This window comes from Magnolia sinica, chromosome 14, assembly GCF_029962835.1.
Source record: "Magnolia sinica isolate HGM2019 chromosome 14, MsV1, whole genome shotgun sequence".
Lineage (NCBI taxonomy): Eukaryota > Viridiplantae > Streptophyta > Magnoliopsida > Magnoliales > Magnoliaceae > Magnolia > Magnolia sinica.
In genome coordinates, this window is record NC_080586.1 from 78,562,121 (window position 1) to 78,588,120 (window position 26,000).

A 26,000-nucleotide genomic window follows, 5' to 3' on the forward strand; every position below is an offset into this window, starting at 1 on the left:
TGATGCTCTGCACTTAATGTCGATTTTGTCCGAGGTCTCCCGTCATAGATCGGATCAATTTAATGCATGACCCAATCATTTTTTTATGTTTGGCGGTTATATAACATTCAAATGAATATAAGATACTAATATTACTATAATTTAAGTTAATTTATAATCATTAGTGTGTTATAATCATACAAAGACTCATGAGTCATATACGGTGGTATAAGACACCGTATCTGTACTGTTGAGCTATGCTGGGATGACGTGCTTACCATAGCGGTGAAACACTGGGCGATAAACCTCCCCATAGTGATCATTGAACATTAGTAAAGGACATACGTCTACCATATTATTGATGGATTTAATGTCATGCATTCGCCATGTTTATATTTGGATGATGATCCTCGCATTATTCGTGATCGTCATTGAGTGATGAGTCATTGCTGTTATTTAATTGTCTAAACTCGACTTTTGGACGACAAAGTCATAATATGATTAAAAGACAATAATGAGACCCGCTACGTGTCGTCACAAGTTACGTGAATCCGTTTAGTGGTTTTTGATCAAATGAAGACATTTTAGCTTCACGAACATTTTTCTTGAATTGAGAATAATAATTACTTAGTTAATTATGTATATCATCATGGCAAACATTGTTAGATTATACTGCTGGCCAACTATGCACATATTATCATGGTAAACATTGTTGGGTTGTGTTGCGGGCCAACCAATGCACGTATCATCACGTTACATATGTATTTAAATAATTAATTTATGAATTGTTTGTTTTATAATTTTGTCTTTGCCTATACTTGATTGTGTTGATAATATATGTAACTTAGGACATGTTTGGCCAGCCCACTTAAACGGAATTGGATGGGATTAGCTGGTTACAACTCATCCCACGATTAAGTCAGAGTATGTCGCGGGATGTTTTTATTCCATACGATGAACATGACATGTTTGGATACCTCGGAGTTGGAGTAATATTGTTGGGAATGTTGCCTAAACACGTTTGGTAAAATCATGGGATTGAGATCAGAGGCCACAATTCCACCTTGCCTTGTTTGACATGTAAACCAATCTTCGTGGGATTCTGTGTAGCATTGCAGATGATTTTTGGACGCGGATTAGCTATTGACTAGTTGAGTAGTAATCTCGTTACTGAAGTGACATCACCAGGTTTTTTAGGCCCCATGATGATGTATGTGTTGTATCCACACTGTTCATCCATTTTGAGAGACCATTTTATAGCATGATCTAAAGATCGAGGCAGATCCAAAGCTCAGGTGGACCCCATCATAGAAAACAATGGGGATCGAACGCCTACCATTAAAAACTTCTTGGAGGCCAATTTTTTTTTTAATCAAGCCGATATTTGTGTTTTCCCTTCATCCATGTCTGTGTTGACTCATAGACAGGTTCGACATCAAATAAACATCTTGGTGGGCCAAAAAATGAATTAACGGTGGGCGTTACTATCTCCATTGTTTTCTATGATGGGGTTCACCTGAGCTTTTGATCTAATTTATTTTTTGGCTCATGCCATAAAAGTATCTCTCCAAATGGATGGACGGTGTGGATGTAACACATACATCATAATGGGGCCTACAAACCTGGTGACATCACTTCAGTAGCTAGAAGCCATCCCGACGGGCATTCCTCCGAACATGAATACAATGTAGAACCTGTGAAGCCATCCTGTCTCAAACCATGCCATGGATTCAACCATACTCCGCGATGTGCTCGAGGGATTGGACGATTCTGGCAGAGGATCCGATGTGGGATTCTCGCAATCCAACGTTGTAGCAAGGAATTCAAGAAGAATAAATCAGACGCAAAAACCACACGTTCCAAAAAACGGGTGGTATTGTCAGAAGGGATATGACAATATTATCCCTTATAATCTTATTGAATTCCGCACGCCAAACTGGCCCTTAAAAAACTATATGATTAAGTTAGTTACTCACTCTTATCTGGGAAAATGTTTTAAAACACCAACCATACAATATTATTGATGCAGGTATCACCGATATTTCAGACGAGCATGCTTAAACTAACTTGCACCATCACCGTGATATTTTAGGAGAGTTGGGTGAAAACAGGAAACTTTATATTTTATTCATCTTGTGCATGTGTATTTTGTAGTCCCTGGCCAAGTGGACTCTGTGATTTGCTTTTGTTGAATATATAGTATAACTTGTGTAGTCTTTATTTGGGCGGACGCTAATTTTGAAAATTTAAAATTTAAATATTAGCTATATATTTACAAGTTTAGTTATATATGCATAACTTTTGATATCGTTGATTTAAAACTACTCTTATTATTGATCATGGATGAATGTTAACCGGTCTACATGGGTATGTGGGAACTCGCTTACGTGCATTTATGATAGGTTCACACCTGAAAACTCAGGATTTGAGTCTCCGTACTTGGGTGCCAATTTTCGAGGAATGACAGTTTCCACTTATAATAAGTGTGTCGCATGTGATAACTCAATGTGTGTGTGTGAGAGAGATTAAGCGGCGGTTCGTTATGTGTGGACCCAATGATGCGTGGAGCTTAAGGAGCGGTTTGCCAACTAAGTAATTAAACTTTGTATTTTCCTTTCACTAATGTGTATGAGACCTAATGAATAGTTTAGATGACAAATAAACATCATTGTAGGTTATGGGAAGCTTTCAACGGTGTTCTTTATCCCCCATTGTATCTTAATACAGTTCATTGGAGCCTTGGATATGTTTTAATTTTGTGTTCATACCTTAAAATGACTAAAAAAGATGGATGGACAGTATGGATAAGACATATAAATCCAAATAGGCCCAATAGAGTTTATGGAATCGCCTTTTACATATCCGAGAGAGGAAAAAGAAACCTAAATGGGAATTCTTTGATACCTTGACGAGATAAGTAGAGGCTCATAAGTGGTACATGTGTATGTACTAACTAAAATAAACTAACGAATTTGTGGTAAGTATTATGTAAGTCGTAGTCATAAAGTTAAATTGGTTGAGCAATCCTAACCCCTAATTTATGCACATTTGTTTGTTGAAATACAACCGGGCTCATTTGGATTGTAAGTTGCTTAAGACAAGTTATTTAGGTCATAAGTAACTCATCTTAGTTTGTACTTATTAGTACTTATTAAAAAGATAAGCATATTTGGTAAACAACCTACTTATCTACTTCTCCCCTCTTTTGTCTCTATTATGCTTATCTTTGGTAACTTATGAAAAAGTAGAGAAGCTAAAAAAATATTAGATGAAGTAATTAAGTACTTTTAATTAAAAACATTACCTATAAATAATCATGGACCAAACTTATTTATTTGAAATAAGTTACTTATCTACTGCTATAAGTAGGAAAAGTAACTTATTTTGTGGTATCCAAACAACGGGCCCTAAATGCTTTTCATTTTAACCACTCCTTAAATGTCCACAAATTCAACGGTCAGAGAAACAAATAATCTTAATCTTAGTTCATGATACGTGTAAATCAGGACCTATACTTTTAGACTGTTTATTTTGATCACCTGAATGCCGTGTGTGCAATTTTCAAAGCAATCTCTTCGTGCTCGTGCATCACCAATCCGGTATGCCAGAGTATCAAAGTATTATTTTATTTTATTTTCAAAAAATTAGTACTGGTTTCCTAATCGGGCAGATCACACTTGCAAGAGAAAAATGTACGTGGCTGGAAAAAAGATTAAGGGTCCAAATTCCCACTTGATCAATGTACTATCTAAATTTATTTATTTTCAATATGGCACGTTAAAACTGCACATTTATCTAATGAACGGCCGTGATAGATCACACGTGTGCCATCTCACAGGGGTAACAAAGGCGACGCATGGTAACTGAGAGGCGGGTCGGCGTTCTTTCAAAAAACCTAGCGGACTATCTAGAATCGCTAAAAAGTTAACGTGGTCTGGAGTCCAAGTTAGTCTACCACCATTTTGTAAATGTGCAGTGGCTCATCCTCCTCACATGACCCACTGATCTACAGCTATCCAGACCAGTCTCCATCAATTGAGGATGAAGCATAAATCTAAAAATGATGCTGATCAATAAATCATAACCGTATGATAATGGCCATCAAATTGATGGTTAGATGCAATCAGTGAGTGACCCAAATAAAGAAATCAGATTTTTATTATTAGTTTTTTAGTGTATTATTTATTTCATACTCCATTCATACCTATGTTAGTGATTTGGATGGTCTGGATTGCCGGAAAACTAGGTAAATACATACCGTTGATGACTCACCACCATTTTAAAAATGGTGTTGAACTATCGTAGAAATCCTTTTCTAAACAAGAAGAAGCCCTAGTGTCGGACGGTCCTACCAAGGGATCTTTGGTGCTTATATGTGTTTCATTCACTCCGTCTATCCGTTTTTAAAAAATCATTTTAGGTGATGAGATAAAAAATGAGGAAGATCGAATTCTAAAGTGGACCACAGCAAAGGAAACAGTGGAGATTGAATGCCTACTGCTGAAAACCTCCTGGGGCTAAAGAAGTTTTGGATCAGTTTAATATTTGTTTTTTCCCTTCGTTCACGTCTACGTGACCTTAGGGACAGATTTTATGGCAAATAAACATCACGGTGACCCTGGGAGGTTTCAACGGAGGAGGTTATTGTCACCACTGCATCCTGTGGTGTGGTCCACTTGAGCCTTCAATATGGGTTATTTTAGGAGATTTATCCTAAAAGGATCTTTCAAAATGGATGGACGGCTTGGATAAAAGACATATATCACGATGGGCCCCACAGATCCCCTGACACGACTATCCTTCTGTAGCTAGGTCGTGGTGGTCGTAGTACCCAATCCGCGCCCCTCAGGTTCTCTTAACACTTCGGTTATTTCCCTGACGCCACCATCTTCTCCGGCCAAAAGTCGCACGACGCTCGAAATCAGGTCAGCTCACGACGCTCGAAATCAGGTCAGCTCTCTCTCTCTCTCTCTCTCTCTCTCTCTCTCTCTCTCTCGTTCTCTCTGTCTCTCGCTCTCATAGTCGCTCCTTCTGTATGGCTCTTCCCCTGCCACGGCTGCTGCCTCTCTCTTTCTCACGCTTGCTCGCTCTGTATCTCCCTAACTGCCGCTCCATCTCTCTCTCTCTCTCTCTCTCTCTCTCTCTCTCTCCCTCCTCACTTGCAACGGCAGCTCCTCTCTCTATCTCTGTCCATCTTCTGTAATTTACAACTTCAATTATTTCATTTTTGCCTTCATTTCACATCTTTGTGATAATCTTGCAAGTGGGCTCCATGGATCAGTGATCTGGACTGTTGTTCTGTTGGCCCCACTATGGATGGATCATGCCCCCAAAAATTTCTGGTCAGCAAAAAGATTGGTAGAAAAGACAAATGTGGCAATGAGATGACCCAAGTTTGGTGGTTATGATCTTTGGATCCGGGAGTTCTTCGGCAGCATTGTCTATCCTTCGTGGGGTCCAACAATCAACAGTCGACTTTGGGGACCACCCATACTAAGGGGTCATTTGGATGCCTGAAAATGGTTTAAGTGGTAAAAGATTTATAGGTGCAAACCATTTACAGCCTGTCCTGTTGGTTGTAACTTGTAAGCTGTGAATGAATTACAGGTAAATGGTATATATATATATATATATATATATATATATATATATATATATTGTGTTTGGATGGCCTGTGAATTGTTTAAGTCCTGTAAATGGAGAGCTAATCTTTGAATATATATATATATATATATATATATATATATATATATATATATATATATATATATATATTGTGTTTGGATGGCCTGTGAATTGTTTTAGTCCTGTAAATGGAGAGCTAATCTTTGAAAATATAGCCGTTAGGCTGTAAATGAAATCCCACCTCTTTGCCTGTAAATGAGATGGGTCTGTAAATGATTTACAGTAAAAAAGGTCATCCAAACGCGGAGTGTAAATGATTTCCCCATAAATCATTTACAACTTGCCCCATTTACAGGCATCCAAACGACCCCTAGTGAAAACCTTGTTCATTTTACTCCATATCTTTAGGAGAGTTATTTGAAATGCCGGCAGAGTATGAGCGTCCATTTGAAAAGTTGAATTTGTCTTGCCATCTGATTACCATTAGATCTGACATGCCATTTTTGTATTATAGTTATGCATCATCATCATCAAAGCCTTATCTAAATTAGTTGGCGTCAGCTACATGAATCCTGTTATGCCATTCCACTTTGTCATGGACCATATCCTCAAATAAACCATCGGTCCTCAGGTCTGCTTATGCCATCTAATGGGTGTATATACTGCATGCTGAACATTGGATCGTGTTCTTGATTTATATCATTGAACCATAGATGAAAGAAACATATCAGTTCCATGTGTATACTTATTCCGCTGCCTGTTTTAAGGACCGTAGTCAATATTTCACTGGGTTGCCTTTTTTTTTTTTTTGTTTTTTTATGAAATCTTTCCTCTATACGATTGCCAATTTATACTCCCTTTTTGTTTCATATCCATGTACTATATCATAGATAAAATATCGAGTACTTGTATATGGAGTGTCATGTGCATGTGTTTGTGTGTATTTGTGGTGTGTGTATGATGTTATTGATAATGTATGGTTTGTCACATGTTGCTGTAGTTTCAGTTGTTGTGGCACCTCTTACCAAAATCTTGTACTGCAGGCTCAAACATCACCATGGACGATAGCTTGTACGATGAATTCGGCAACTACATTGGACCAGACATTGATTCGGATCATGAATCTGATGGGGATGAGGAAGAGGATGAAGACATCACTGATAAGCCCACAGAAGAAGCACCTGGCTCCGACGATGAGGATGGCAATGCCGCTGCCAATGGGTGGTTGACCACTTCAAATGATGTTGACATGGATAACCAGATTGTTCTTGCTGAAGACAAAAAGTACTACCCTACTGCCGAAGAGGTCTATGGCGAAGACGTTGAAACCCTTGTCATGGATGAAGACGAACAACCTCTTGAACAACCAATCATAAAGCCTGTGAGAAACATAAAGTTTGAGGTGGGCGTGAAGGATTCGTCCACATACGTCTCAACCCAATTTCTTCTTGGTCTAATGTCAAATCCCACCCTCGTTCGCAATGTTGCGTTGATTGGGAACCTCCAGCATGGCAAGACTGTTTTCATGGACATGCTGGTCGAGCAGACACACCACATCTCCACCTTTGATCAAAACAGTGAGAAGCACATGAGGTATACGGATACAAGGATTGACGAGCAAGAGAGGAGGATTTCGATTAAGGCAGTGCCCATGTCTCTAGTTCTCGAAGATAGCAATGCAAAATCCTATCTTTGTAATATCATGGACACTCCTGGCCACGTAAATTTCTCTGACGAGATGACTGCTGCACTCAGGCTTGCTGATGGCGCTGTGTTAATTGTGGATGCTGCAGAAGGAGTAATGGTAAAAAGTTCATTGTCTTTTTTTTTCTTCCCTTTTTTTTTTTTTTTTTTTTTTTTTTTTGGGACAGATTCAAACTGAAAGACCATGGCTACCCAATGGTTTGGACCTATCTTGAAGTGTGATAAATGAAACCCTATGCCCCTTCTTCCCTTGAGTGACCTTGGCTCGCAAACTTCATTCAATAATTGCCAATCTCATATTATCCACCTTTCAATTTCAATTTTCTATAGCTAAGAAGAAAAACCCCACATATGCTCCTCCATGTAATTTTGCATGGAAAATCTGGTCAGCAGTTCTCAACAGTTTTACCGTCAGCTGGTATATCCACAATCGGCAAGTGCTTTATTCTTTATTTGTAGTTTTAGCATCAGTTGGTTTATCGAACTTCATAATTTACACTTAATTCTTCCCACAATCATGTCCAATAAATGCTTGGCTGGCTTACTGATGCAAAGAGGGAGTCTGAGATAAGCAGAAGGAAGTTTATGTGGTTTACATCCGAAAACCCAGGAAAGACATTTTTCTTTGCTCAGCTGATAACCCAGCAATTTCCTTTGCTGAATGTCCACATTTTGCCCAGATACCACCTTGGAATGACAAAGAACCTTGCACAAATTATCAACTTGAGTCTGGTCAGCCTCATAGATTTTTTTGTTTTTGAGAGGTACTGAAATTTTATTAGAACAAGAAAAGACTCTTAGAATAGGGATGATAAGGCATCATACAAAATACAAAGGTGATGATTCTCCTAAAGAACACCTACATAAATCCTCAGGACTATCAGCAAAGTCCTTGGACACTCTAGCCCAATGAATAGCCATTCACTTCACTTTGATGAAGGCCGCATCGCATTAGTTATCCTAAAAAGTCCTGTTCTTGCGGTCATGCCAATTCGCCCATAAGATAGCAAGCAAGGATATCCTCCACAGAGAAACCTCCTTTTACACCCCTTCCTACTGCTGTGTCAGGCTCTAAAAAGTTCACCAATTCAAGACATTATAACCCACTCCAGCCTCAGAATTACAGGGTATCGTATTTGTTGATGAAGTGAAGGTGGTGTAAATCTTAAAAAAATATTTTCCACCAAGAATCCGTTAACTAATCCTTCATCCTTTATCTGTCATGTACGTAAGATTTACATGATAACATCTCTTTCTTTCATCGAGGGTTCTACCAAGTATCAATTGATTTTTTTCTAAAGTATGTGAAAATTAATTTTCTTTGTATGATTGTCTGACTTCTACAATTTACTTCTTTGTTACCTATATTTGTAGTAAAAGTTTCTGTCAAACTCATATAAAATAGGAAAAATGCTAATAGAGTGAGTGTTTTTTTTTTCTTTCTCTTCTTTGTATAGATCTTGTTTAATCTTCTGACTTGTGTTTGACAACTCATGTTGGGTTTTATAACTTACCAGGCTTACTGGGATCAGATTTTCTAGGATCTCTATGTTCTATTTTGATGAATCAGAATTCTCAGATGAAAATATACTAACAAATTTTTTTGTTGGTTACAGTTTGATATTATTTATCGTGACCTTGATCGCATTTGTCTGATTAATTGTTTCTATGATCATGTTATGATCCATGTCGATATTTTCATGACCAGGTTAACACCGAGAGAGCCATTCGGCATGCTATTCAGGAACGACTTCCTATTGTGGTTGTAATCAATAAGGTAACTGTTTAATTTCTCATTCAGGAAAAGCCTTTATTATTATTATTATTATTTGCATTTTCTTTTGAATTTTCTTTTGAAGTGCATGCTTCCAAAAATGCCTGAAATTTCCTCTCTTTATATTTCAAGGTTGACAGGCTGATAACAGAACTTAAACTGCCACCAGCTGATGCTTATCACAAGTTAAGGAATACATTGGAAGTCATCAATGACCTGATCTCTTCATTCTCTACCACAGCAGGAGGCATCCAAACGGTTGACCCAGCTGCCGGAAATGTATGCTTCGCCAGTGCCAGTGCAGGGTGGTCCTTCACCCTCCAATCGTTTGCCAAACTCTATGTTAAACTTCACGGAATTCCATTTGATGCTGCAAAGTTTGCTAAACGACTCTGGGGAGACATGTACTATCACCCCGATGACCGAGTTTTCAGGAAGAAACCCCCAATGAGTGGAGGCGAAAGATCTTTTGTGCAGTTTGTTCTCGAACCCCTATACAAGATATATAGTCAAGTCATCGGAGAACATAAGAAGAGTGTGGAGGCCACTCTAGCAGAACTTGGTGTCACTCTTAGTAATGCAGCATATAGACTGAATGTCAGGCCTTTACTGAGGCTGGCTTGCAGCTCAGTTTTCGGGTCTGCCACTGGCTTCACTGACATGTTGGTTGAGCACATCCCTTCGGCTAGGGATTCTGCAGTTAGGAAGATAGAGCACACATACACAGGGCCTCAAGACTCGATGATTGCCGAGGCTATGAAAGACTGTGATCCTTCTGGCCCACTCATGGTTAATGTGACCAAGCTTTATCCAAAGTCTGATTGTAGTGTTTTTGATGCTTTTGGTAGAGTTTATAGTGGTACCATTCAGACAGGACAGACGTTACGTGTACTGGGTGAAGGTTATTCACCGGATGATGAGGAAGACATGACCGTCAAAGAAGTTACGAAGTTGTGGGTTTATCAAGCTCGGTACCGCATTCCTATTAGTAAGGCGCCGGCAGGTTCCTGGGTTCTTATTGAAGGTGTGGATGCTTCGATCATGAAGACTGCGACCCTTTGTCCCCTGGATTTGGACGAAGAGGTGTACATCTTTCGGCCTCTTCGCTTCAACACTCTGCCTGTTGTCAAGACAGCAACTGAACCGTTGAATCCTAGTGAGTTGCCAAAAATGGTCGAAGGTCTTCGAAAAATTAGTAAGAGTTATCCTTTGGCTATTACCAAAGTCGAGGAGTCAGGGGAGCACACAATATTAGGGACAGGGGAGATTTATTTGGATTCTATCATGAAGGATCTTAGAGAGCTCTATTCTGAAGTAGAAGTCAAGGTAGCCTCTTATACTTCATGCCATCCTCTTAACTGCTTAAATCAAGAGGATAGTTTTCGTTGTCATGCTTATAGGATTTAGGATATTATTTCAAGTGTTTTGCTGACTCCATGTGCCTGTACATCCCAGCTCCTTTACGCACCCACATGCAAATTTGGTGCACATCAGGTGTGTCTCAGCATGTGTGTCTTATCAACAGTAACCAATAAACTAATTTCCTCTTGCAAATACTTTTTTTTTTTTTTTTTTGAAAAGGAACAAAATCTTTATTAAAGAACAAATGAAGAGCATTACAAGAGAAGCATCGAGGGACCGATATCTATTGACTCTCTCATCACCTCCGCTTTAGTGAGTCTATCAGCTGCCTTATTAGTATCCCTCGGAGCCAAGGAGTTCTGATCTCCCAAATAGGCTCTTATCTATTTGTTCTCTAGAATATAGGAATAGAGCTCCCAAGGCCCCTCCTAATCACCTGAATTCCATTGGATGGCATGGTGAGAGTTTATTCCTGAAATAAGAAGAGGGTAAGATGTGCTACCTTCTCTGATCAGAACTTTTGCCACCTCCTACAAGGCCTGGAGATAGCCAATATCATCTCCCTTTTCATTCCTCAAGGTGTTACCAATCCCAAAATGACCAGCGTATCTTAGTTTTCGTTCTTTAATAAAATTGCCCTGTCTTTCAAAAAAGAAGAAGAAGAAGAGCCATAGTTAATCATTGTGGCTGTGATTCTTCTTTTTATCAAGTTCATCAGCACCACTTTATTACTGAAAATCCCACCATTCCCTTCCTTCCATGTCCCCATTGCAAATGAAACCAGCTTTCACAGAACGATCTCTCTTTGCCGAAATGATGGAGCCACCACCCATTGATGTCTTCTTTGAAGGATGGATAAAGAACTCGACTGAACCCAAACAGAACAAAGAAATGGTCCCATATGTCTCATATCATCCATACGCATCTGTTTCTCACGTTATTTCCCATGTCCGTATCTCAGTCTCTCAACTATGATTGAAACTAACAAAATCAAGTACTTTTCAGCCTTTCATTTCTTACTCATTTTTTCCTCTACTGTAGTCCGCCTGATGAGTGAACCAGCCTGACTTTTTGGTCAGGGCATCTACACATCTAGATGTACCTGATTTTCAGCTCAGATATTCTATGCACTGTACCTAGGCACAGATGGTAGCTTGAAGATGGGTTAGATATACATGCTTGTGGAATTAGCAAGCCTACCGGTCTCCATCTTGAGTATTTAAACTTGATAAATGGAAAGGCCCCTAGTGTACTCTTGTATTGCTTTACATCAAAAGTTTCACATATGCTTGATATTGATTTAGGTGGCCGATCCAGTTGTAACATTTTGTGAGACGGTGGTGGAGTCCTCTTCAATGAAGTGCTTTGCGGAAACACCCAACAAAAAGAATAAAATTACTATGGTAAGATCCGTAATGCTGTGAAAGCTTTTTATTTGTTTTCCTGGCAGTTATCCGTAGTTCCATGCAATCCAATTCACATGGGATGTGGCTATCTGATGGATTTCATGGTTAATGTGCAATCAGCTTGCAGAGCCATTGGAGAAGGGACTTGCAGAGGATATTGAGAATGGGGTAGTGAGCATTGATTGGCCTCGAAAGAAACTCGGTGAATTCTTTCAGACCAGATATGACTGGGACTTACTTGCGGCACGGTCCATATGGGCTTTTGGGCCTGATAAGCAGGTAAAGATAATTTCATACATGTCTCAATCTGCGAGTGTTGCAAAGTAGTGTTTTGGGCAATTAGTATTGCATGATAGTGTTGTCAATTTTTTTTTTAAAAAAATGCAAATGCCTCTAGCCTATTTGTGTTATAGAGGGAGATTCAAAGTATCTTTTAAACATGTATCTGGTTTACGTCTGAATTTGTTGCGATATATTCCTGATATGAAATGTTGCCTTCTGACCTTATTGACTTTTGCATGACACCGAAGCTCTGTTTGGAAAATGTGTACGAGGCAGCTAATATGCATGCCATCCCATGTAGCATGGCACATAGGTACGACCACCATATAAGTCTATCCATCATGGGTGTCCAGTGTCCTACCATATTGATGCTTTCGCTCAAGAATCGTGTTGGCCACTAATCAGGTGGGCCATGGTTCATGAAACAGATGTACGGCTTAAAAGAGCTTTTCTAAAGTTTTCTAAGATATCCATCTGTTCAAACATTGTGGCCTACTGGATGAGTGTAACCTCCTTTCAGGGTGAGGTGAGAGCATTTTCGGTCAGACCCAGCTGATGGATTGCTTGGATATTTCATCTGTATGCCATGCTGGCACATATGGTGGCACATATATGGTGTTCCTTGTACAACATGTGCGGGCTTAGCAAAAAATCATTATATTGCATTCCATTAAAATTATCCAGGGAGGAGTGTGTTGACTATTTCAGCTTAACAACCGATGCAAAAACGATACCTTCTAATAGATTGCCTTATTGCTGTACGGACATTTGATTACATTGCTGGATTAGGTTCTAAGTTATTATATCCCACGATGTATCTTTTATCCCACCTGAGTGATGCGAAACATACAAGTTGTGGGATATATCCAACATATTTGATCCGGCAAGCATTTTTTATTTTCGATCTTTTTTTTTTTCTCCCCTCCGTTTCTGTAAATAATGTTAAATCACTGTCAAATTGTTACAAGTCCATGATGTTTCATGTTTTGAATGAAATATCATGAATTGGGAGCTTCAATTTTGAGATTTGGAGATGGGTTGAGTTGCGGAATATATATATATATATATATATATATATATATATATATATATATATATATATATATATTTATATATCCAATTTTTTGCAAATCGGTTGTAATCTTTGTGTCCAAGCATAAAATCAAGCATGTTTGTAACCTGATCTAGTGATTCTTCTTTTGCTTTTGAATATATTACTGGTGTTTCCACACATCTTCTTGCAATTATAAATTATATGAATAGACTTCGAATGTACTTCCAAAGTTGCATCAATTTAGTTAGACAACATAGATTAGGAGTCCATACAAAGAAAACCTATTATGTGCACTCGTTTTTTGTATGTTTTGATTTATAAGTGTGTATTGATTTCTTTCTTTCTTTCTTTTTCTTCTTCTTCTTCTCTCTCTCTTTTTATTATTATTATTATTATTTTTTATTTTTTATTTTTTATAACAATAACTGAAGTTTCATTGAAAAATTCAACCAATTTCCCAATGTTTCCCCATATTTCCAATGGTTATAACAATACATTTCCTGATAGAACATTATACATCCAACATTCTGAACATTGGCAAAAATGCTTGCTTTGATTAAGTAGCATTTTGTATATTTACTGGTTAATTAAATAAATTCTAACGTTCTTCTTTTAATTGCTTGGTTGTGACTCTTTTCTTCCCGATATTTTGTAGTCTGCCTGCCTTATGTAGCTTGGATGTGTTTGTCATGTGGACTCATAGGAAGCTGAATTTTTATTACAGCTTGAGGATGATGTCAAAGCTCTTTTTTTTTTTTTTGGGGTTTTTTTGGTTTTTTTTTTTGTTTTTGTTTTTGTTTTTGTTTTTGTTTTTTGGGTACAACTGTCTATTGGTAACTGATGTAGGTGGAAAGGATCCAGTGTTAAACAGACTAGAGTGGAGTAATAGTTCACCATCACTTTCTAAGTTGGTGTCTCACCCACTACACATGCATGCAAATCCATTCTATCCAAATCATAGGAACCATTTTGGATGGGACAGCCCTAAAATCACATTGATTGAACAATCCTAACCATTCAATTGATTACTTTGAAATGAATGGCAAAAATAAAATGGTCAGCAATCCAAATTCAAGAATCGAAATCAGATGTTTGAGATCATCCAATTAGTATGAATTTCGGGCTATGCTCACATCTTCAATGGGGCCTATTATTTGGATAGTCAAATTGGTTTACATGTACGCCATGTTTAAGGTGGGTTAGATACCATAGCAATAAGTTGTGTCTAACCATCACCATTCTCTAGCCTGTGTTAAACATACACATCTATGTCAGTTATCAGGCACTTCCATTCTCTGCATATGGCCCAATATCTAGGAGTATCTCATGACTTGAAGAAATTTAATTTTATTTCTTTGATTAAGCACCAAGGAACTGCATTAGTTGTCTAAAAGACCATATAAACATTTGTATTAGCCTTACCAAATAGTGAAATTGACACAATGTGCAGGGACCAAACATACTGCTAGATGATACTCTTCCCAGCGAAGTCGACAAGAACTTGCTGAATTCTGTCAAGGATTCTATTGTACAGGGGTAAGATAGATCACTCCATTCTGGAGAATTCCCAGGGAACTCAAATGAGTCCCATTGCAACCGACTTGATCCCTTGAGGTTTATAGGTGCTGAAGTGTCATGCTTGCAAGATACAAGCACTTAGGAGGCTTATCTGCTCTTCTAGTAGGCTACAAATGGATGTTGAATATGGGCAACTGGATTGCTTCTCTTAAGATGTATTTCTTCTGTACGGGTCTGGACCACCCATTGAACAGACTATCCTGATCAAGGTATTCGGTAACGGTAACGGTGGCCGTAACAGCCACCTCCATTACCTTTACGATATGGGGTGTAATGGCCAAAAAGCCTGTATCGGCCTCGTAATGGACCGCTACGGCCTTTACAGGGGACACAATGGGCTGTTATGGGGGCTGCAGCGGCCTTTATGGGTAATTTTTGCTGTAACGGCCGTTACGGCCTTTGCGATCTTGTAACATGTAATGGTTGCCACCGTTACCTTTATGGCCCCGTAACAGCCTTTACAACACACCATGATCCTGATTCTTAGTCTAGGGTATCTAAATGGTGGGTCCTGCCAATGAGGCAAGTGCCACATTGGAGCTTGTGTAGAACGTTTTGGATCTTGCAAGTGCCACTTCTAACATGTATGATGTGAGTCCCTGAAAATGGGACTGGCATGGGTGCTGTCTGTGGGACTCTTCCTTCTTTGTGATACTTTCTTAGACATATTTGATAACTTGATTATTCCATGTTCTCGTGCGTAGATTCCAGTGGGGTGCCCGAGAAGGACCCCTTTGCGATGAACCCATCAGAAATGTGAAATTCAAAATTCTCGATGCGACAATTGCTCCCGAGCCCTTGCATCGGGGTGGTGGTCAGATCATTCCCACAGCTCGGCGGGTGGCTTATTCAGCTTTCCTCATGGCAACCCCGCGGCTAATGGAACCTGTATACTATGTAGAGGTGACGTTTCTTGCCTTTGCTGGTGAAAGAACAAGTAGAAAAAAAAGGGGGTGAAAAGATAGTTGATGGAATAAGATCCGCACACCATCTTTCGTTTTTTGGTTTGATAAATGTCTGATCTTTTGATCTTTTGCTGTTTTAGATTCAAACCCCAATAGATTGCGTCTCTGCAATCTACACAGTCTTATCTCGTAGACGTGGGCATGTGACAGCTGATGTTCCGAAGCCGGGCACCCCTGCTTATATTGTTAAGGTGCAGCAATGCTTTAAGTTTATGACTGTAAAGTTACAAAATTTCGCTGATTTTCTGATTCATCTTACAAATAAAAGCTTTCTATTATGGGTGAGCCACACCATAGACAACAGTTGAGAGTGGATGCCCGCCCATTGAAACCTTCCTGATGATATATAGGGCCTAGTGAATGTGGTTTAGACATCCAGCTCATACATCGTGTGTCCCACTTAGATGAGGAGTCACACCAAATTTTAGGCCATTCCAAAACTCAGGTGGGCCCTGCCCAAGTGCTTTTAGATGTTTTATGCATGATTTCCCACAGTTTCAGATGGTATGGGCCACCTGAGTTTTGGATATGGTTGATTTTTTGGCACATCCTACATCCTAGAGAGGACCTACCAAATGCACGGCATGGATGTCCATCGCACGTCATGGTGTGGCCCACAGAGCTCGACCTCATGGGAAGCTCCCATGATAAAGCACACAGCATCTCTCTCTCTCTCTCTCTCTCGTGTTTTTTTTTTTCCTTCTGTTGTCATCCAAATTCCTGATATTTTTTCCTTTGGAATTCCAGGCATTTTTACCGGTGATAGAATCGTTTGGTTTTGAGACGGACTTGCGATACCATACTCAGGGGCAGGCATTTTGCCTCTCGGTGTTTGATCACTGGGCCATTGTTCCTGGTGACCCTCTAGACAAAAGCATAGTCCTCCGGCCCCTTGAACCTGCTCCCATCCAACACCTTGCCCGTGAGTTCATGGTGAAAACAAGGCGTCGGAAGGTACGTCTTTGTAAATGTTCTTTTGAGGCCAGCAAATGCAGATTTTTTTTTACTTGTTTCTTCATTTCCTTTGCTGAGAAATGCCTGTTGTGTTCTTTTGGATGATCACAGGGTATGAGCGAGGATGTAAGCATCAACAAGTTCTTCGACGAGGCTATGGTTGCCGAGCTTGCGTTGCAGGCTGCTGAGCTTCATCAGCAGATGATGTAATAAAGTATGGAAACATCTTCCTCTCTCTGCCATTTTGTTCTCGGTGTTTAGAAGTTAGAACTAGAGATGTAAATGCAAATGGCTGGTGTATCTTGCAATGTGTCTGTTGGTTTTTTGCACCCATGGAGAATCCGTTTAGGATGAGTTTTTAGCAATTACTGCAGTCAATCAGTGGAAGTTTAGCAGATCCAAAAGCTTACAATCATCTGATTCTTGCAATCATACAAGATAGGCTTGCTTTCCTTTTTGAGCAGAAAGGCAATTCAGTATAAGATAATAGCAATTGCTGTAATTTGGCCACCATAAGAGAATGTTGTATGAGTGCCTGCTGTGGTACAAATCATATAGCTGTTTTGGAGTTTTCATCAGAATCCTAGTTTTAAAATTCACCGACTCGACTCAAACCCGCCGACTCAATCAGCAAGACTCGCTAAGTCAACTTGACCACTTGGTTGACTTGACACAATCCACGTGGACCGGTTTGTCTTGTAAAATGTAAGATGGAGGAAGGAACCGAGTTGTTGAGTTCACTCGACACGACTTGAACCGAGTCACCCACTTTGCCATGTAAAACATAAAAAAATCGAGGAACACGGAATCGAACACTCGACCTCTAGGTTTTGGTGATGAGACGAGCTTAATCCAATGAGCTGTTGATAGAGGGTGTCAAGGGGCTGGGCTCCCCAAGGACTTCGATTTCTTTTACAACTTACGATTTCAAGCTCTCCATGAAAGCAATCCGTGAGAAATCTGAATCGTTGTTGAAAAGCAACACCCATGAAAGAGTGGGTCAAGTTTGTTGTCCATACCTGCCGTGCTTGTGAAGCTTGGCCCTCAGGTGGGCTAGGCCTAAAAGCCCAACAGGTCAGTGGGGCCTATTGATAGCCCTATTGACAGATCTAGTGTGTGTATAATAACTATTTTAATTGTCTATTAGTAATTATGGAACTTTTAATATATAATTATTAAATATCGATTCCGAGTCGGTTGTGTCTTAGAGCAGATGCTGATCCCATCTAGAAAATCTGAAAAATCCTTGTTGATTGTTGGATAGTTCGGAGGTTGATCCCATCTAGAAAATCTGAAAAATCCTTGTTGATTGCTGGACAGTTTGGAGGTTCCTACTCGATGGCATTGGGGTTCTTCGATGTTATCGATTGGTCTTTGATGTCTGTGGCATTGAAGGTACCATCGAGAGTATGCAATTTGTTTCCTATTTCAATTGCAGTAGTGTATATACTGGGTATAATTGGGATTATGGTGCGTGTTTAAGGGTTTGAGAGTGTTTCGAAGGGAAAATGCTCCAGCTTTTCTTCTCGAGGCTTTGATGGGTAAGTTTTTCCTATCTTGTAACTTTCGTTTTCATAGTGCATTATTGTTTTCATGGTGTATTATTGCTTTGTGCTATAGTTTTTTCTAGAAAAGTTTTTTCCACGTTAATTCGGATTGCCTTTTTATTGGATTTGTTTGTGCGATTGTGATTATCTTGTTAGATTACTCTATACGTACTTCCGCAAGTCCCAACAAAAAAGAGGCCCCACGAGTGACCAAAGAGAGAATAAGTTGATAAGTATGTTGTTTACCAAATATACTTCTTAATAAGTAGAAACTAAGATAAGCTACTTGTGGCACAAGTAGTTTATCTTAAGCAACTTGCCATCCAAACACCCCCTTAACATAAGTTAAAAAGTAACTTATTTGGTGGTATCCAAACAGGCCCTTAAATTGGTAGGCACTTACAAAGGTCTTTCTTAAATCTGGTCCATCACCCAATTTACTTTTCTAGTTGGACCTGAAAAATTAGGGACGCACAGATCCATAAATGGTAGACCTAAAGTTTGTTAATCTTTTGGGCTGAAAATCAGGTGGGGTTTCTTGGGGTGGGCTTATTAGTGAGCTTTAAACTACGACCATGAAAGGGTAAGCTTAGAAACTTGACAGGCCACTGTGACTAACCAGCAGCTCTGGTGGCAAAGTTTCCACCATGGGTTCACCTTGCAATTCTAACTGTGAAACAAATTGAGAAAGCGCTGAGTGCCTTTACTTGAAATTCATTGCAAGGCCTCTATGCAAATAGTGGGAAAAGATAAGAAAAAAGAAAATAAATGTTTTTTTTTTCTTCTACGATGGATAGTTGAATGTTTGGGTATTAAAGAAATATTAGTTTTCAATAATAATCATTATCCAAATATCATAGTCAAATTTTCACAAATAAAATACAAATCTACCACAACCAATATAGGAGCTTTATTGGATTTTCATATGCTATACAGAAAAGAACCCACAAAATGAAATCCATTAAAATCCATGTCTAATGGAAATTTGGGAAAATTACTACTAGATAATTATTAAAGTTTTGATTTCTTTTCTTTTCTTTTTCCACTATCTAAACAGGTCTTAGTTCAAACTAAAAGCTTTTGGGCTTACCCAAAGATCCCAAACCTCAATCTTGAGGATCGACTACCGAATGTTACGTGGCCCCATTATATTGCAAAGGATGATCCTCACCACCCAATCCAATCAGTTGTACTAAGATCCACAATTCAAAACATAAACAGTCAATGGATCCAATTGAAGTGATCCATTAACCCAAATTCATCTATACACCAATAAACTTGCAAAAAATCATATATGTGCAGAAACCAAGCCTTCAATGAGATGGGCCACATCATTTAGATCACCTTGCCCCAAAAATCAGGCAAGCAACTGAAGAAAACATAAACAGCCAGGATGACATTTTTCTGTGTGCAAAGAAGGTATAATGGAAGATATAGCATAAAAAAGAATAACAAATTGTTTATATTTATTGTCTTTCTACCTTACATTCCAAAATCAAAGAAGGATAAAAAAAAAAAAAGGAACTTCAAAATTAAAATTGGTGATAAACTTCACAAAACATGCATCAATCCGAACCACTGGATTGGAGACCAAAAATCAAGAAGGTCCACTCATCAGGAGGCCCAAATATGTATAATAAATATAAATTATAGCAACATAATGTTTTATGGTTGCCCATTTTTCTCATATATGTGTGGCCCATTGGTGGCCCCCACCTGATGAATGTCATGTATTTAGCACATGAGTGCCATGAATAGCCTCTTTGATCAATATCACTTAGTAAAATTTTTTTTTTTTTTTTTAGAAGATGAAAAATGAAGAGAAGAATACGGGGGGAAAACGGGCGGAGAAAAGAATAACGAAAATGAAAAATAAAACTCATGTGAAGAATGGTAAGTTTTTCTAAGATCAGTTGTCTGCCGAGGCCAGCGTTTGGTCTGATTCTGGTGGGTCTGATGGTGTCTGGTCAGACGTTGGTGGGTCCGATGGTGGTTGGTCAGATGGAGTCTGTGTGGCATGACGCTTCATGGAAGCAGCCTTGAGAAGGTGATTGTAGCTTCCCTTCTCTTTGAACAACTGAGCGAAATGATGCTTGCAATAGAGAATTCCATTCAATGCAGCATATGAGGAAGGACTGATGGAGCAACCCCCATAAGAGCATTTGAAGCATGATTTATGGTATGATTCTCCTTCCACAGTCACCTGCAATGCACCATGTTATATCAATTATAGTTCAAAAAATCCGAAATGACTCGACTCGACTCGGTGTCTAATCATGACTCAATTGAGTCTTTACTCAATTCGATTCACTAGCTTACAACATAGTTTAAAAGCTTGAAAACTCGACTCGACTCAATAGCCAGCCAGGTCGGATCGACCTGAAGGGCGTGATTTGACTCAATTCAGTATTTAATAATTTAAACAGGAATTTAGTTACACTAATAATAGCTACTTAAACTAGGTATAAGATAAATATATGCAATATATGCAACTTGGAAAAAAAGAGCTGGTCTCTTAGGTCAGCTGGTAAATGTTGTTTACCTACCCGCTTGTTTTTTTATTTATTTATTTATTATTATTATTATTTAAATCATGAGTTGTGAGTGATTAGGAATGATTTGTTTTCTGACATTGATCATTGTAGTTCAAGTAAGAGAATGTAAGACTTCTATTAGGTTAGGTAAACTTTATATGATCAATGGTTTAGATTGGTCAAATCGATTGGCTGTTGAATATTTAAATTGAGCATATGATGGCCCCATGACCACATTCAGATATGCAAGGGATGGTACGCTCTGACCCTTATTTTCTGGTATTAATCATTATGACCCAAGTGAGAAAATATAAGACTTTTATTAAGTGGGCCTTATATGATCAATGATTTAGATGGATGAAATCGATTAACCATTGGATATTTGAATTGAGCATATGTTTGGCCCCATAAGACCATTTATATATGTAAGGGATGGTGAGTTGGAACTTTTCGACATATCATAACACCTCCAATAAAGATGTATTTTAGGGTATTTTAATGAAATATAATCTCTTTCAAAAACATCAGCCCTCGTAATGCAAAGACTCTTGAAGGATTAGTTATAATGGTTTGAACTGCTCCAACTCTCTTTCTTAAAAATATCATTGTAAATCCTCTCACCTATTGGTGTTGAAAAATTATTGTCTCATTGTAAGTCTTGATAAGGGCGAAAGATGTGGAAGAGAAAATCTATTTTCATCAGCAGTCAATAGGAATGTGTTTCTATTCAGTTATGTGATAGAGATTTGTCTTTTTATTCATCAATTCTCATCCAAGCAATGAATTTTTTCTAAATTTTTATGTTTATTGCATCAGTGATTCATTATTCCTAGGGGTGCACATGGGTCGGTTCCGTCCGGTTCTGTCCGGTTCTGGGGTGAAACTAGAACCAAATCGTTCCTAACGATTCAAGGAAAATCAGAACTGGAACTGGACCGTTTACACCCTAGAATTGAACCCTAAAAACTGGTTCGGTTCTACGGGTCAGAGAGAGAGAGAGAGAGAGAGAGAGAGAGAGAGAGAGAGAGAGAGAGAGAGAGAGAGAGAGAGAGAGAGAGAGAGAGAGAGAGAGAGAGAGAGAGATTATATATATATGATCATAAATAGCCTTTTAACTGAATGGGGCCCACTTTGGATTGCATGTGGCCCCATATCATCGTGATCAGATGATCAAGACATCAGATTAAGGACATGAAAATCGGACGGTGGGAATTAAAAATGGTTCAACCGTCCAATTTGCAGGCCTTAATCGGATGTCATTAATCCTTGGACGAGGGTGATTCTAGAATCATGTGCAATCTCCAGCGAACCCCTCTTATTGAACGGTCTACCTTGATCTTAGGTGGGCCACGTGGGTCCCACATAGTAATTTGTCTGGATCATGGCTCCTGCCTCTTGCCATAAATACCATCAAAGGACCGTAGTATACACATGGAGGGAGAGACTGTACACGTACCTTCTCAAGTGGGTATGCTGTTTTGTGACACGTGGCACATTTATCTTGGGTCCCACAAAACATGGAGGACACTCTGCTAGGGGTCCTGGTCTGTGGGGTACATCATCAAAATCACAAAATCATGAACGTTGATCATAGCAAAATCCGGACCGTCCATTTCAAACACAAGAGAGAGTTAAAAAAACAAACGCATACCAGTTGTTCATTTGGCCGATCAGAAGATTTTGCAGCTGATACAAAAGGAAAGAACGGTCCATGACAAATACAATGATACAAAAAGAAATTGTACGGTGGATAATACGATGAGAGATGGTCCAGTGCTCCTAGGTGCATCAAGACACTTTGACAGTCTGATCCATTGATCTATACCGTTCATTAGGTTCAGCACACTTTTTAACGGCAAACATGCAATAATCACACTAATCTGAAAATATTGACCATTTGATCCATCTGTTTGTTAGGTCCCATCATGGATTGCTTATGATTCTAAAGAATTTATGTTTGGCAATCATAACCATCCCATCAATGGAATGGAAAAAAGGATGTCTAGAGAAAAAAAAAAGGCCAAATCAAGGTTGGAATGGACCATCCGATCAGTGCAATTTTTGCATGGTAGCCCATAAAATGTGTTGAGGACTTGATGGACAGTTCAGATCAATCGATTGGACCGTCCAAGTAAACGGATGCAACTAAGAGCATTGGAACATTTCTCTAACATGATAGCAACATTTTTTTTTTTCTTTTAATTTTTGGAAGATAGCAACAAACATTTATCATACATATGGCATACATGTGCTAATCCATACTGTCCAAATTGTGGGACCCATCTTAGCTGATTTGGTAGCAGTAAAATCACAGGATCAGATGGTCACAATACTCCAATCGAATTTGGACCACTGATCCTTTTTTTCCTTCTGATAGTCTAATTAAAATCACTAATCAGTTCGATCTTTTATGGGTTTGATCAGTCAGAGATGGGCTACAATTTGGACGGCAGGGATTAACTTACACGAATGCAACATGTGCACTGGACGGTCACTTTTCATATGAAACATTGTATGTGAACATTCACACGCAACATTTTCTGTCCTGCTAACGTGTCAATCTGTATACAACATCCCATCCGTGAAAATTGTGGGCCACACTGAAAAGATCATCTGGGGTGGAAATCAGGGCAATCATCAGGCGATCTACACTGTTGAAATCAATGAACAGAAAATAGTCCAACGCTGAATGAATCAACCGTTCAGATTTCTCCGCATTTGATATTTACGGTGCAGCCTACCATTTCAACAGATCAGATTTTCTACACAAATGACACGTGGGCAGAAAAGAAAAGGTGTTGTATGTGAAAGTTATCATACAATGTTGTATGTGAACATTTCTCCCATTAAAATTTACAATGGATGGATGAAAATGAGAGATAGAGAGAGATGATTCTCACGTGTATGGAAGTTCTTAGAGTAATTGCCAGTCTCCTTGAAGAGCTGCTCGAAATGGGGCTTGCAATACAACACCCCATCCATTGAGGAGTAGTTGCTCATCTGATCAGAAAATAATATTATTCACAAAAAGAAAAAAAAAGACCAACATTATGAGATAATACGCATTTAAAAATAATGGTGGTGATCGGACAATGTGACGGGATTCGAATGTAGGATATCTGATACCATGCCAAATTATCACTTTCTTTATTTTCAGGATTCAAACACGACTATTTTCTCTGATATCATGTTAAACAACCACTTTCTCTTAAAGCTTAGTCTTTCAAATGATAGTGTATTAATATATATTAAGAGATTTTTATTATAAGATGCCTAGAAAAGCTATGATCATCTAATGGTTGTTTATTTCATATGGTTTTACCGCATAAATATATAAAATTAAATGGACAATCCCAAGGGATGCATCATTTTGCCACTTTTCTTTTGAGAAAAGACTATCACAATCTTATCCCACTCTCTCTATCGGGTTTATTTTGATTAATAGAATCAAATAACAAATGTGGAAAGAAAATCATGATACTTAAATGGAATGGAAAAATTATGATGAAAAAGAATTCTTAAATAATTTATTAGTTTTAACATATATATATATATAATTTTAATAGAAATGTGGAAAGGTCAACGGTCAAAAAATAAGAATCGCCTTTAAAAAATAATGAAAATCTTGTTTTTATAAAAATGAAAATCGATTTCACATTTACTAAAATCAATTTCCTCAACTTATTTTACAACTTAAATTTAAAAATTAACTTATATTTAAATGTATAGGCCACCAAAATTGTATACAAATTGCAAGATAAAATACTTATACCTTTTAAGGCTAGGGTTTACGAAAATTTGAAATTCGAAAGGAAGAACATTGGCAAAGGTAAAAGAAATTTATTATTATTATTATTTTTACGTACCACAAGCATCCCATTACAATGACTGCATTTGAAGCATGACTTATGATAGACGACTCCGTCGGTGGACAACAAATCCATGATATAAACAGTCTTATCACATGCCTTGCATTTTTCCAAGGTCCCAGTGAAAGCCATCAAAGAGATCTGAAACACAAAAACAAAAGATAATACAAGGCGAAACAAAATCCAAACTTTGAAAATGAACTAAGTTGTGAACAATGAGAAGAAGGTCGGCTTAAAATTACATTACAAACAATGTTTTCCTTTTCGCGAAATGATTAATGGAAGATTAAAGCAAGAAATCGACGGTGGATAAATGAAAAAGGCTAGCTTAATCTCTATCGTAGAGCGAAAAATGGAGATTAAGCCTCTAAACCATGAGATTTTGATGCCTAAAAGAAGTAATGGAAAAAGAGAGAGAATAGGTGATTGACGCTGACTGAGTCTAAGGAAGAATTCATTCGCAAGAATTTCAAAGGAAAGATAACTAACTATGCGATTTTTGTTGTACCCTTCTTTTCAAACAAATAAAATGATGGGGCCCACATGAAGCCAGGGACAGATGATTAGAGCCATCCACTTCATGGGCAGTAAGGAGAATGGGCCATGGTTCAAAATTCAAATGGGACTGTTGATCTCGACCATTGATTGATAGTGCATGATAGATGGATGGTTCTGATCATCTAGTGGGAAGTGATCAGGCCACCCATGTGGATAGCTTGGTTTTGAGTTCAACACCATCCAAAATGAGGGGCAGATTGTGATTGCAGTATATCTCAAAGTGATCCTGACCATCTAACCGATGGTTGTGAAATGAATGACAAAAAGTAAAGAGTGAGTGGTCAAAATTATAAAGGAGAAAACATATAGTTTATATCATCTAAACAACGTAAATTTTGGTTTATTCACTTCCAACGATTGAGATTGTGATTTGAACGGTCTAGATTTTCATTCAGCTACACCAAGTGTGCAATGGAAGAGCCATCACCATTCATAAGAGGGTGGAAGACTATTTATCATGGGAGAGTTAGCATGGATTTTAGACTCCGAACGACTCGTTCAGTACTGAGTCGACTCGTAACTCGTCCGAGGTGACTCAGGTCGGTTGTCGTGTTGAACTGAATTGGCTAGTACTGAATCTATGTCGACCCAGACGAGTTGCATGGGACTGGTCCAATATTACCATTTTAAAATGGTGGTGACTCTTCAACTATGCATGTTACATAATTGTTAGGCAAATCAGACCATCCAAATTGCTGGCCCAATTGTAGATAGAGAATAGGCCAAAAATGCAATGGGAAGTTGATAGTAACCATTTGTTTTATTTCCTTTTGACTTGGACCATTAAAAATGTTACTTTAACCATCCAC

General features: G+C 38.5%; 2 protein-coding genes across 3 annotated transcripts; one reads left to right on the forward strand and one right to left on the reverse strand.

Annotated features, from left to right (window-relative positions):
* Positions 1 to 4,683: 4,683 nt before the first annotated feature.
* On the forward strand, positions 4,684 to 17,219 carry LOC131224643 (110 kDa U5 small nuclear ribonucleoprotein component CLO). 2 transcript variants are annotated; one of them, XM_058219911.1, is made up of 11 exons: positions 4,684 to 4,904; positions 6,648 to 7,408; positions 9,017 to 9,085; positions 9,215 to 10,408; positions 11,749 to 11,847; positions 11,971 to 12,129; positions 14,637 to 14,722; positions 15,469 to 15,667; positions 15,810 to 15,920; positions 16,477 to 16,683; positions 16,795 to 17,219. In XM_058219911.1, exons 2-11 carry the CDS (start codon positions 6,662 to 6,664, stop codon positions 16,891 to 16,893), a joined length of 2,970 nt encoding a protein of 989 aa, XP_058075894.1. In that variant the 5' UTR covers positions 4,684 to 4,904; positions 6,648 to 6,661; the 3' UTR covers positions 16,894 to 17,219. The 2 variants fall into 2 exon arrangements, with proteins under 2 accessions (XP_058075894.1, XP_058075895.1); XM_058219912.1 differs by lacking the exon at positions 4,684 to 4,904 and adding an exon at positions 4,914 to 4,929.
* A 2,920-nt stretch (positions 17,220 to 20,139) lies between these two features.
* Positions 20,140 to 25,026, reverse strand: LOC131225036 (LIM domain-containing protein WLIM2b-like). The gene is made up of 5 exons (XM_058220461.1): positions 24,631 to 25,026; positions 23,665 to 23,764; positions 22,416 to 22,450; positions 22,221 to 22,310; positions 20,140 to 20,433 (listed from the first exon to the last, which is right to left on the reverse strand). Exons 1-5 carry the CDS (start codon positions 24,763 to 24,765, stop codon positions 20,140 to 20,142), a joined length of 654 nt encoding a protein of 217 aa, XP_058076444.1. The 5' UTR covers positions 24,766 to 25,026.
* Positions 25,027 to 26,000: the final 974 nt, after the last annotated feature.

What these genes read in the sequence shown, in the direction of transcription:
- LOC131224643 (XM_058219911.1), top strand. Translation starts at nt 6,662, where the DNA reads ATGGACGATAGCTTGTACGATGAATTCGGCAACTACATTGGACCAGAC. An exon ending in ATTCTGAAGTAGAAGTCAAG is followed by an intron (nt 10,409 to 11,748) that starts GTAGCCTCTTAT and finishes ATATTGATTTAG; the next exon opens with GTGGCCGATCCAGTTGTAAC. An exon ending in AAAAGAATAAAATTACTATG is followed by an intron (nt 11,848 to 11,970) that starts GTAAGATCCGTA and finishes ATGTGCAATCAG; the next exon opens with CTTGCAGAGCCATTGGAGAA.
- LOC131225036 (XM_058220461.1), bottom strand. Translation starts at nt 24,765, where the DNA reads ATGGCTTTCACTGGGACCTTGGAAAAATGCAAGGCATGTGATAAGACT. An exon ending in CTCTAAGAACTTCCATACAC is followed by an intron (nt 22,451 to 23,664) that starts GTGAGAATCATC and finishes CTTTTGTATCAG; the next exon opens with CTGCAAAATCTTCTGATCGG. An exon ending in ATCGGCCAAATGAACAACTG is followed by an intron (nt 22,311 to 22,415) that starts GTATGCGTTTGT and finishes TGTACCCCACAG; the next exon opens with ACCAGGACCCCTAGCAGAGT.